Source organism: Zophobas morio, unplaced genomic scaffold, assembly GCF_036711695.1.
Source record: "Zophobas morio isolate AGI-343-1 ecotype UQ-CSIRO unplaced genomic scaffold, CSIRO_AGI_Zmor_V1 ptg000009l, whole genome shotgun sequence".
In the NCBI taxonomy this organism is placed as follows: Eukaryota; Metazoa; Arthropoda; class Insecta; order Coleoptera; family Tenebrionidae; genus Zophobas; species Zophobas morio.
The window spans coordinates 9,188,788-9,202,374 of NW_026972114.1; the positions used below are offsets into that span (position 1 = coordinate 9,188,788).

The following is a 13,587-nucleotide window of genomic DNA, read 5'->3' on the forward strand; positions in this document are numbered from 1 at the left end:
TGTCCTCATCATGTTAAAGATTGTCCTCGCGACGCCATAGATTGATTACATCATCGAGGCATGCCTTCACAAGGCTACAGATTAATTACTTCATCGAGGCCTGCCCTCACAACGCTACACATTAATTACTTCATCGAGGCATGCCCTCACAGCGCTACAGATTGATTACTTCATCGAGGTTTGTCCTTGCAACGCTAGAGACTAATCACATCAACGAGGCTTATTCCTTCCACCGCTAAAATATACATCATCGAGGCAATTCCTCGCAACAATTTAAAATTTACATCACCGAGACGCTTTTTCCCTCGGAGCGATGATTGGATATTTTGGTGTTTGTTTATTATGTGTTTTGTTGGGGTAACTAGTTCGCGGTAACTCTCAAAGTAAATTGTTTTTTTGAAGTAACCAATCACTTGGATTATGATATAATTTGACATGATGTAAACTCTTTGGTGGAATCGTTGATAAAGTATGGCAAATATTAACCTCATGTAAAGGCCATGATATAATTTGACATAATGTAAACTCTTTGTTTGAATCGTTGATAAGGTGTGGCAATTATTAATCTCATGTGAATTTTGTTAACTCTGCAATTTTCACCTCGTACAATATTTCTTTACTCTTCCGATTTTAACCTCAGTAATTTTCCTTTGTTGTATAATTTTTAATTGAACGTAAATTTCATGTTCTAAAGTTTTAACCTCACATAAAATTTTTATTTGCACAAGTTGATTTCACACCAGATCTTTTGTTTCATAAATCTTTGTTAAATTTTGTTTTATAAATATTTTGTCGATGAATGTTACCATCGTATAAATTATCTGATGACAAATTTTAATCTCACATAAGAATTATTTGTTGTTTAAAATTTCACAAGATGGTATGGCGAATTTAAATATTGTTTATTGCTCTTTGAAACTGTAATGTTGTAACGTTCTAGGCTTCGTGGTAGCCTAGATCCACCTACGGGTCTGGCGACCGTCATGGCCTAGTTTCGCACAGCATGATCGTAATGGAGGTGTGAGTGCGGGTAGGCTTCGCGATAGATAGAATCACTGTCGTGGGGGGAGAACAGCCCCAAACCGGTAACCCCAAACTCCGCTTGTGCTAACACGCCCCAGGGGTACTTTTCTTGTGCTCCTGTTAACTGCTGTAACTTTAAAAATCTGCCGCCACACGCCCGTAATAACTTGTGAATTTGCATCCAGTTACTTAATTCAGATTTTGCTTTGTTTTTATTAAATTTGTGGTATTCAAATATTTGCACTGATTCCAAACAGATGTATAGAATTTTGTGTTTGTTCGTTTTTCGTATGTGTATGCTTGTCAATTCGCGAGTGTCTTTTCTTTCATATATCTTAAGGTGTTTGAAATTTAATATGTCCGGGAATATACGTAGGGAGTTTTTGCGGCTGAGGAGTAAATCTTCGCAGTTTTTCCTCCTGCGAGGGGGTGCCGTGGTAGGGCCCTCCAAAACAATTTTGTCTATTATTTATTGCGCTCTCGAATCACACGTAGTGTATGCTCACTTGTATGAACGAACGTGTTCCCGCCACTTTAAGAAAAAAAAAACACAACGTAGGTTCCGATTTATTAGACGATCATAGCCAAGGCCAAATTTTGAATTTTGATTTTTTTTTCGCGGTCCTTTCAAACTTTTTCAAGGTCAATGTAAAGGCGGGAAGTTTGGGTTATCACAATATGTATGATATGCTTTTATCTGTGAGAGTAGTAAGTTGCGTTTTTTAAGGTTTGTATAGACGTGATCAGAATGTAATGTATAATTAAAGAAATTAAGACTTCGTTAGTCATGCAGATGTCTGTATTCATACCATGACAACATGACGCAAACGATCATGACAAACACATCCGTTTCAGATATTACACTCAAGACCTCAAATGCGCCTGACAAAATACTTAGTAAAAGAATAGTATACTACATATTTTTCTAGTTGTCTCTTTATCTATTTTAACCATACGAGAGCGTGTGTATGACTGGGAGAACAAATTAATAAATTAAGAATATCCGGATAATCACACACTTGTGGTGATTCCACCGTTTTAGGTGAAACTAGAATAAAAAAGCTTTTATTTTTACAAGGCTACCGGATCCGTTTGAGATGTGTGTGGAAGCTTTTCACGAAAATATCTCTCCACTAAGATTTTTAATTGACTATTTATTGCATTATAAAAACTTACCATCGTATTGGTACTGGCCGAACTCGACCGATGATTACCCTTCGCAGGGTTAGCCGGAGATGGACTCTGACTCGAAATCTTATTCTCCGGCGGTCCACCGCCATTTTTCACACTAATCTCCAAATAACAGTGAGACTCTAAATGACTCTGCGCCCTCTTCTCCTCCATCACGATCTTCCTCGCCGCTTTAAATATCTTATAATACACCAGCATCATCACAGCCAACGGAATATAAAAACTACACAGCGTCGCGTAGAACTGATACCAAAAAACCTGCGACACCAAACACACCTCGTTGTTAACTTGTCCGTTTTCCTCCGTTTCCGTATGTTCGTTACCGATGATAACTAACGGCGGAAGGGAAATGCACGCCGCGAACACCCACACGAGAATCACCCAGAAGATCATCCTTTTGGGGGTGCGTTTGACGCCATATTCCAGGGGCTTGGTGATGGCGTAGTACCGGTCCACGCTGATCATGCACAGGTTGAGGATGGAAGCGGTGCAGCTGAGCACATCGAAGCTGACCCAGAGATTGCAGATGACTTCGCCGAAGATCCAGCGACCTTTGATTTCGTAGAACATGGCCATGGGCATGACGAGGACGGCCACGCACAGATCGCTCACGGCGAGGCTGACGAGGAGGTAGTTGCAAGGGCGGCGAAGTTTGCGCACCTGGGGAAGGTGCAAGAATTAAAAACAAGATCGTACAGAAAGGTGTTTAAGCTACACATAAATCTCGTAATGGCAGTTAAAATCTGTTGTCCACGTACTATTAAAAGACCACTCTTCTTGAGCTAATAGTGATGGTTTCACCGGGGATTATTCACTGGATGTGCCTATCGTCCATTTTCAGAGCCTCACTATTTGTAGAAAAATGTTGCCAAAACCAGTTGCGTATCTTTTTTACATAAAAATCAACACCAAAACTGACCAATTTCGATGATTGGCAAAAAAGTTGTATCAAAAAATTTTTAAAGTGGGGAATGTAAAGACACATTAAAAGTTAATAGTTACGAAAAAGATTGGTGTTGTTGTTTTTTTTTAATAATTTATTGATGTAACGTGAAGTTGTGCAAACAATAACAGTTAAAATTTTCGCTTTACTTTACGAAATTCCCGGGAGTAAGCTAAGGATGTATTGTAAAAGGGTCCATCAGGCGATTTTCACGTTTTCTCAATGTTTCATGATTCCAAGAGTAGGAAAAAATACGTCTCCCATTTCCATCTGTCTGTTGTCTCATTGTCTCTACGTCTGTCGCCTGTGTCGATTTTTATTAATAAACAATAATTTCCGAAACTACTGGATTAATTTTTGTCAAATTTTATAGATACTATAGAAATATCGTTTACACGGTTTTAGGTAAAGTACTAACTAAAGTTTGTCTGATCATTCCTACCACCAATTTTATGACGTGAAAATTTACTCCTACACTTCTGTAAGCCATCTTGATTTTTCACTCTAGTCGTCCAAAAATGATGTATAACTATATTCAGTTTCAATTCGAAACAACAAAACTGAATTCTCTGAAATACTGCAAACGCTTTAAGCATGATCAACTGTTAATTAAAATTTATCCGCCAAATCAATTCAATCTAAAATGTGCAAACTATTATGAGTTTCTCTTTTATCAATGCATTTATATTTTCTAAAACTGCTTACTACACAAGGTGAGCCAAAAACGTCAATAAATTATGATTAAAAATATATTTTACTTTTCAAATCACCCTTTTTCTCGAAATTTTAGAAATACAGTATTGAATCCTATTAGTATTACATTGCGCCAATCCAAATTGATATACGTCTCTGCTAAAATATGGACGTCATCACAAAATGTTGTAACGGAAAAACTAATTTCAAGTATATGTTTAGCATACTTCTTCACCTATGTCTTCAGAAGGGAGGAAAGTTCTGTTTAAATAAACCTAGATTAGTTTTTTCCATAAAACTGGATTTGTTTGATTGTACTTCAAGTCAAGGGAAGTTCTGTCTATTCACATGAGACCAATTTGTACAGTAATACAGTATAACCTCGATAATCCGAATTAATTGGGGAAATGTGTGTTCGGATTAGTGAATTTCCCAAAAATCTGAAAGGGAATTGAATAACAACTTCATATACTGCTGAAAACAAATTTCAAGAAATAAAGCTTAATTTTATTAAACAGAAATCAAGTATTCTTAACCAACAATAGATAATAATAGATACATTCGAAAAAATATTACTCCGTTACCATAACCACGCTATATTTTTGGTATCAACACGTCGGGATCTGTATCCCTGAATTTAATCAAAATTTTTAGATGATTTTTTTCAAAAATGAAATTTCCCATTATGTTTTCGTATTACATCCCTTATGCAAATTTCGACCCATTCTCCATGATTTTCGAAATTTAACTAAATACTTCCATGTAAATTTTGGGCCGCAGAAGTTACTTCTGGTTATATCTCTTCGATAACTTAAATCGTTTTTCCAAAATCGTCCATTAAAATATCGCGATTTTCAAAAATTTCAAAAAATCCGAATATCACACCGAATTTTCCGAAAATATTGCTCCGTTATCATAAACATGCTATATTTTTGGAATCAGCACGTCGGGATATATATACAGGGTGTTTCTTTTATTTGATACAACCCCTGTAACTTTTTTATTCTTGAAGATGAACCCGTAGTTCTTTAACCAAATTTGTATCATTCTCAAAGATTTATATGATGGTAAGCACACATTTTTATTATCACTGGCGGTAGAACTGGAAATGACGTCAACTTATTTTTTTTTAATGGAACACTAGGTATATTTTTGCATAAATGGAAAGATGGATTTTTTCACTACAAAAAATCACAAGCAACCAATATTCTAAAATCAATAATAAAAAAGTTATTTAGTAAAATATCTCCAAAATTTTCCGTTTATTTCAAAATCTAGTTGCTTGAAAAACAATTGAAAAATTGTTGCCATCACTAGATCTTTTAAAATGATACAAATTTGCTCAAAGAACTACAGATTTATCTTTAAAAATAAAAAATTTATAAGGGTTGTATCAAATAAAAGAAACACCCGGTATATCTGAATTTTTTCAGAATTTTTAGACAACTTTTTAAAAAATGGAATTTTACACTATGGTAGTACTAGCCAATAAGAAAATAAAAGGCGGGTGGGCCAGGCTAGTATTTGCCAAAATTAGACTTATTTTGACAAATGACCTACTCTTCTAAGAAAAGTTACTAGCCCCGCCCACCCACCCTTTATTTTCTTAGAAGAGTAGGTTATCTGCCAAAATCAATCACATCTTGACAAGTATGAGACTGATTTTTGAAAATGACATCTCCTCTAAGAAAATAAGGGTGGGTGGGCGGGGCTAGTACTTTTCAAGATAAGACTGATTTTGGCAGATGACCCACTCTTCTAAGAAAATAAAGGGTGGGTGGGTGGGGCTAGTACTTGTCAAGATTAGACTGATTTTGGCAGATGACTTATTCTTCTAAAAAAATAAAGGCTGGGTAGGTAGGGTTAGTACTTGCTAAAAATAATAAAAATTAAAAATCACAAAATGACAAATTCAAAAAATGACAAATCAGAAATTCAAAAACTGAAATATCAAAAAATTGAAAAAAAACAAATCTTATAAAATCGAATTCGAAATTCCAGTGGTAATTTTTTTTTTTTCGTTTTTCATCTTTTGAATATTTCATTTGATAATCTGTTTGACAATTTTGCAGTTTTTAATTGTAATCTTTTGATTTTTTAAGTTTTAACTTTACAATTTTGGAATTTTTTGATTTTTAATTTTTTAAGTTCTCAAGTTAAAATTTTTCCTTTTCACGATTTGTCATTTTTCGATTTTGTAACTAAAAGAACAAATTTATTCGAACCGAAATTCTGAAAAATCGAAAAATTCAATAATTGAAAATTAGAAACCAAATTTTCAGGTGTTTTAAAGTTACGGTAAACATGGTAATCGCTGATCAAAATTACTTTTAACTCCTTTCCAAAAACTTACTGACAAAAAATCAAAAATCGAAAATTTAAAAAAATAAACATCTATTTTCTCGATATTTTTAAACTGCCAAAAATTGAAAGACAGATCAACAAATTGAAAATTTAAAAGTGAGAAATTGAAAAATTCGAAAGTTGAAAAATCGAAAAACTGAAAAATTTGGTAGTACTCGCTACGATAAAATAGATTTTGGCAAATGATCTACTCTCTAAGAAAATAAAGGGCGGGTAGGTGGGGCTAGTACTTGCCAAATAACCTACCCTCTAAGAAAATAAAAGTCGGGTGGGCCAGGCTAGTATTTGCTAAAATAAGACTCATTTTAGCCAATGACCTACTCTTCTACGGCAATAAAGAATAGGTCATCTACTGAAATCACTGTGAGACTGATTTTTGCAAATGACATATCCTCTAAAAACATAAGGGTGGGTGGGCGTCACTAATACTTGTTAAAAAAAGACTGATTTTGGCAGATGACCCTAAAAAAGTAAAGGGTGGGTGGGCGGGGCTAGTACCTTTTCTTAGAAGAGTAGGTCATTTGCCAAAGTGAGTCTAATTCCGCCAAATACCAGCCTGGTCCACCTGCCTTCTATTTTCTTAGAGGGTAGGTTATTTGGCAAGTACTAGCAAATTTCCATCCATTTTCGATGATTTCCCAAATTTAACTATACTTTTTCTTGTATTTTTCGGGGCGCAGAAGTCATTTCCGGCCTCATTTCTTCGATAACTTCAACCTTTTTTACAGAATTAGTTAATTAATTCAGGGTATTGAAATATCTCAATTTTTAAAAACTTCAAAAAATTTAATCCAACACGTACAGAAAGAAGATCTTGTGTCATTTTTGCAAGTAGATGCATGTTTTCAAGTTCAGATTTTGTTGGGATTAAACAGATATCGACTTCAACTAGCGTCTCTTCGGATTACTGCATGTTCGGATAATCGTGGGTTCGAATTATAAAGGTTATACTGTATTTATGTCTTTAATTTTTACTTCCCGGGCGTAAGCTAATCGGGTTTATCGGACGAATGGACACTTTTGACTAACGTTTTTCCGTATCGACACTAGACACCAGATGCCGCGCTATAGAAAGAGAGAGAGAGAGAGAGAGATAAACTGGTGTGAACGTGTAGGTAAGCGAAGACAAACACGTCGGAGGTCACCAATGTAGGTAAATAGGCGGAATCGAACCGCACATATTGCGTTTGCCGGGCGGGTGTCTTGACCATTAGGCTACAGAGGACTGATCTTTACTTCGCTTACCCAGCTATTATTGTGCTACTACAAATGTAATCATGGCGCGCTGGATCGCCGCGACTCAGTAGCGAGTGATAATCACTGAATTTAGTCGTCACTTATTCCAAAACTACAATTAACGAAAACGTAATTAGTAAAACGGCTAAGTAAATGAGAACGGGAATTAACAGCAGCGTGCAACGACGCAACGTTATTCTATTCTCAAATAAACGAAGTGCAAGCCGTACCGAGTTTGACCTTGCCTAATGTTCATGATACCATTATTGTGACAATGAATAGTAGTGAAAGAAACTGAGAAAAGTCACAACAAATTTAGGTAAGTAACGTTGATTTTTTTGTAGATATCTGCAAATACTTTGAATAGAGAATTTGACCATAAGCTTTCTAATATAAAAATAAACAAATAATTTCTTTTATATGAGCACCTAAAAAGAAACTATTTAATATACTATTTAATAAAATGTGTTCGTTTGACTGTTCCAACGACTAAATTACGTACAACAGTTGATGCCGTTTTCACAAGCTTTATTACTCATTTAAGAACTGATATTTATTTTATATCACTCATTTTAGTCACCATAGACCACTAATAATAATTGTATTAAATGATAGGGATAAAGATACCGAAGTCGATAACGCTATGATTGAACAGTAATTTGTATTTTAAATCGAATAAGTTATAAATACTGCTCCAGCATTTGTAAACATTTACTTGTTCCTTTAGTTGGTAATTTACACATTGTACCTTAATTTTTTTATACAATATTATTATAATAATTAATTATGGTAGGTCTTAATCTTAAAAAAATATTATATTTTCTCGACGTTTCATGACCCCTACCGTACGAAAAAGCAGTCTCCCGTTTTTAGGCCTCTGTTTTGAAAAGACAATGTCATCAAAATCAGATTAATTTCTTCGTGACATTCTTTCGATGTATAAACATATATAAAAACTTGAGCTTCATATTGCTATTACCTAGTGCTGAAGGACATTTTATCCCGTTATTTAAGTGCTTGTCCGTACAGCGCAGGGGCTGCGGGGGTGTTATTTATGCCGCTGGTTTTTACTTTACAGGGGTTATTTGAAAACGAAAATCGTAAAATTAAATTTGAATATATTTTTAAAGAGCTGTATTTGTCGCAATACACTGCAAGGGCGACGGAAGTTCTGTCGAAATAGCCTTCGACATATTTTTTGTAAAATAAAATTAACTGCTTTTTGAACAGTTTCATCCAATGGATTACTTTATGTTTTCTTACTTCGACACACATTAGAGATTCTAACAATAAGTATTTTATTAATAATAAATCATTTTATACCAGAGGTAGCGAGTGTGTCCCAAATGAGACGCATTTCTTTTACGAGTGACATTTGGATACTGTTGTATACGTATCTAAGTAATAATTAATAAATTGAGACAATTTTGAGAGCAGTTATTTGCAAATCACCGTTGGGTAATCGTTTTCTTAACAACAAAGTGGGTCATCTATACTAGAATCACCGAACAGAGGCAGTGATCACGTGAAAGTCGGATGAATAGCCTGCGGTAAAGCTTTATTGAGATAATGTCCAACTTATATTAGTAAAATCATGAGGGTACGCGTTATATTGATAATAATAATTCTAGGGGAACCACTACAAGAAGTTTGACTTATTCACTCGTTGCTTGGTAAAATCGTCAATACGACAAATATCTTCAAGTCCAACTAACCCCACAAAAATAAAACTACAAGAATGAGCCCTAATACATAGCGAGATTTTTCTAACCAATAGTAATGCGTTGGTGTTGATCTGTATCAAATCTGGAATAAAAATTAGTGTCATATTATTCTTCCCTCGCTAGTGAAGTTAATCGAACAAATCCACTTTTTTAGTGCTAGTCACAGTGTAAGATAAAAAAATGTCCCATAAAGGAGTCGAACCCGCAACCTAACAAAATTGAGTTCATAACTGCTTGCTTAACACCCCTCTTATAGCCTAACATGCAAAATTTTTATTTTTTTGCGAAAATCAGGAAGGTTAGGGTAAAAAATCAAAGCAGATTTATAAACAACAAGTACACAGTATGTTATTTTATAAAATTTAAATAACATTTACTATCCAAAATTTTGAGGTGACAAATTTTGGTTAGTGTTTTACCACTTCGGTGATATCTCTAAAATATATGTCCAATACATATCAACACAGAAGACGACAGCGAGACCAAACGGGACCTATTTTTTCTTTCCCTAGGAGACATGAAAGGTCGAAAAAACACGAAAATATCCGCTTGGCGGATGAACACTTACAATAAATACGTAAGTAGTTTCCGCTCGAGAAGTAAAAATCACCTGTATTTGTTTGGCGGCAGTTTCGATTAGAAATTCACGTTGATAATTGTTTATTCATTCCTAAAAAACGTTCTCAAATTTTACACCATTCAATGTGTCAACACAATTATTAAACAAATTTCTTTTCGTTTAATTTGTTCGACGATCACTCGTTAAAATAAGAATACATTGTTAGAGCACAGATTTCGACTTATTTCTAACAATCTTAAAGAACACCATGAACTTCACGTAATCGATCCAGAGATTATTTATCTGACAAATTCGCGAATATACAGACACCAGACAACAAATTGATAGATAAACAGTCTTAGGACAGATTAGATCCATTTTAACTGCGCACTCTACCATATTTTAATTTCATGTTTCTTAAGCTTTCCATGGTTCAGAGATTAAGAAATGGAGCGGCCCTTTTTTGGAAAATTTGAACGCATGTTCTCCAATTACCATGCATAAGGCAAAATGCTGTTACGAAATAAACCCATACGACACCCTGGTATGACGCCTATGGGTTCTAGAAAATATACGGCGACGATGATTCATTGTCCGTGACGTCGGCCGGAGAAGAGTCTGGAAGCGGATGTCGCGACGAGTGTTCGAGAATAAGTCTAGAAGCGGTGATGGAGACTTTCGAGAGTGTAGTCCAGACAACGACAGTACAGTCAAGTTGCGCCCGAATTATTTTGTACATAATCGCTGTGTAATAATCAGTGTAATTCGAGTTATTAAGAAATAAATTGTTGAGTTTAACCCACAACGTAACAATACCAACGAAGTCTATGTTCTCACCTAATACACGTAAACTATTAACAGCAAAATTTGTGTTAGAATCTTTTCAAATAAAACTTTTATGGTATGCTCTAACCTACGTGGATTTACAAGTAGACAATTCGTTATAAACAAACCTTTAGTTTTGCTTCAATTTATTAACTTTTTGGTTTAGGTTCAGTTCTAATTACAACCGACAGGTGGTGATAGAGTTAATTACTAATTCGGATGACTAACGTGCGCAATAATTTAGTCACTGTTTGATGTGCTACCATGTCTGCTTCCACCTAAAAACGAATTTATAGAATGTTGTAAAACAGGTTACACGAGATAAAAAAATGAGTGTATTGTAATTTTATCGGAGTATTATATTCACCCTCACCAAAGTGGATGGTGCGGTGATCTCGAAAATGCTTATTCAATTTCTCTGATATTCCAGGAACACAAATACTTTATTGATTATTATATGAAAATATGTCATTATTCAGGAACAACCATGTGTTGTACTTATGTAAATAACTTCATAATTTTTTTCAGGTAGAGTTCTTCTTTGGGCACTCAAAACTCTGCATAAGTGTACGAATTTTTCATTCTCTTTGAAGATATAAATTTATTTCTAAGAATTAAAATTTACTTTAAGGTTGAAAAATAAAATAGAATATATGACTACAGTAATAAGGCTTCTTGTGTCAGTTGTAGATCCTTCTATTTTCATCAAATTTATCATAAGATTTTAGATGGTGTCATGCGGCTCTCATAAAGAGTTAGACCTATTCAAATTAGATTACAGGAAACAATTTATTGCACAGTAAAAATACACACTAAGTAGTTTTACGATAGTGAAACAGATATGTAAAATATTCATTGACGCTTTAAAGTTAAAGCTATGCTCAGAGTTTACCTAATTTCTGGAGTGGAGTAAATTGCTCAGTATTGATTGCCCATTGATTTTCTGAAGTTTAAGTCTCATAACTCTGTTATTTCGTTTCTACTGTAAACAATTTTATTATTTCATAGTCCTTTAGATCTCTTGCTGTAGTTAAATATATCCTTCATAAATATGGTACATAACTCTGCCACGACCCCTACCTCAAGCGCATAACCCTCTTAAACGTTGGTAAATAATTTATATTCGCACATTTATTATAAACAGTATTTTCTGGATTTTGGACACAGGGAACTGCGTACTATACTACTACAACAAAAATACCTACAACAATAACTATCTCCGAGAAGCTTTCACCTTGAAGTTCGTATTACTTCATTACAATATAATATATAAATGTGAATAAACCAACTTTGTATTCGTAGATTATATATTAAAATATATAAAAATTGCTCTAAAGAGTTTAAACAATATTTACTCACCAGACACACCGCGACGCAGACCAAAATGTTTCCGATAATGGTCCCTATGATGATGATCACCAGAATGGTGGTAATAACGATGGTCTCTGCTTGGTTGTATCCGTTATGGTGAGAGGTCTCATTCGTCCCATTGATGCCCAAATCTTGAGTTGTGTTAGCCGCCATACGAGAATCTATTGATTTAGGCCCATAGTAACTGACATCCTCCACATTCCGGCTAAATATAGAAGAGCGATCCTTCTTAAACATTCAGATTCTCCGATGTTTTATTCATGGGTGAAGATGTTATTACGTAATGTAAGCAAAATATTGGTGGATGGAGTCTTTCCGTGGGAGTACAGGTTGTGATTTAAGAGCGGACTCTCGTCGGTGTAATTTACTTTTAACACTTGCAATGGGGTGGATTCTGTTAAGTGTTTTTCCTCGGAAATTATACGGATTGCTTCGGGGTTGGATTTCTTCTGACTAACCTGGAAAAAATGCAATTTGTTAATGAAATTTGATTAAAAGCAGATTAGAGGAATTGCGTTCCGGACACGGAGTGGTTGTAATAAATTACGGGAGAAGAGCGTCTTATGAATAAATTTTCATTTTTTCGGATTCAGAGATGCAAAATAATGAGGTAAAAAGTTTCTCTTAACGGTCTTGTAAATCTTGTAACGGAAAAATTACTTCAAGTTTGTAAATGCGAAAGATTATTTTAAATAACAGACAGAAAATTTGGTGAACTGTTGCGGCCACTTTGTTACTTTGAGTCATCAGACAGTGTACAGATATTTAACAGTTTTTATTATGCGTTAATATTCAAACATTCGATATTATATTTTAACTTTTGTTTGAGATTTATATAATTTTTGCAACTATAAACCGTTTTTAACAGACATAATAGGGACTAAGATTATTATACAAGATAGAGAGAAGTGTTGATTAATATATATTACTATAAGAAATAATCATGTTCAAAATATGTAAAGACTAATGTTTAGACATAAACTTGCAAAAGTGCGTCAAATAACATCCCTTAATTCAAAAAGATATTTATAGTTTCAACAGGATGGTGCTACTATGCTGCTATGACGAATAAGCGTAAGATTTTGTCAGGGAATTATCTTGAACAATTCAGGTCTATAAGAAAACTAAATCAAACAGCGTTGACATTAATCATTTTTAATAAATAATTTTCTCGGTTTTAATTACCATTGATTTTATAATAAAAAAATCATTACAGCGTGGGTTCTACGACAGCGTTCGTAACGATTTTACAAGATATTATTAAATAAATTTCCTTTGGAAGCCAATACAAATATTTCCCACGCAGACAACCCACACTTTTTCAGTTTGCACAAACTATCAAACATTAAAATCTTGGAAATCAATTGACAATTTTACCGAAATTACTTAACACAATTTTTCAAATGGTTACTAAGATACCAGCACTGTTTTAGTTATAGGACGTTTTAGATGCAGGTAATAAGTTTTTTCTTAGCCTCCAGAAAGTGATGATAATAGCTCAGAAATTATTATTACAAGTTATTATTAAGGGCTAAGCCCTAAACGAGATAAAGTGCAAAATATATTTTACCATTGAAACCAGAAAGGGTAAACTTAATTTTTGTGTTAATTCTTTAATTGTATAAAAAGGCATAGGCGTACATGGGTTAAAATGTCAG

At 34.2% G+C, this 13,587-nt stretch overlaps 1 protein-coding gene across 2 annotated transcripts in view; it reads right to left on the reverse strand.

Moving 5' to 3' along the window:
- The window catches only part of LOC135125827 (5-hydroxytryptamine receptor 1), a 307,214-nt gene that overhangs the window by 61,688 nt on the left and 231,939 nt on the right, over positions 1 to 13,587 (reverse strand). For both annotated transcript variants that reach the window (XM_064051534.1, XM_064051533.1), the window contains 2 exons: positions 11,918 to 12,387; positions 2,200 to 2,874 (listed from right to left, as the gene is read on the reverse strand). In XM_064051534.1, coding sequence (XP_063907604.1) covers positions 2,200 to 2,874; positions 11,918 to 12,166 — 924 coding nt within the window. In that variant the 5' untranslated portion in view covers positions 12,167 to 12,387. The remainder of the gene's footprint in view (positions 1 to 2,199; positions 2,875 to 11,917; positions 12,388 to 13,587) is intronic.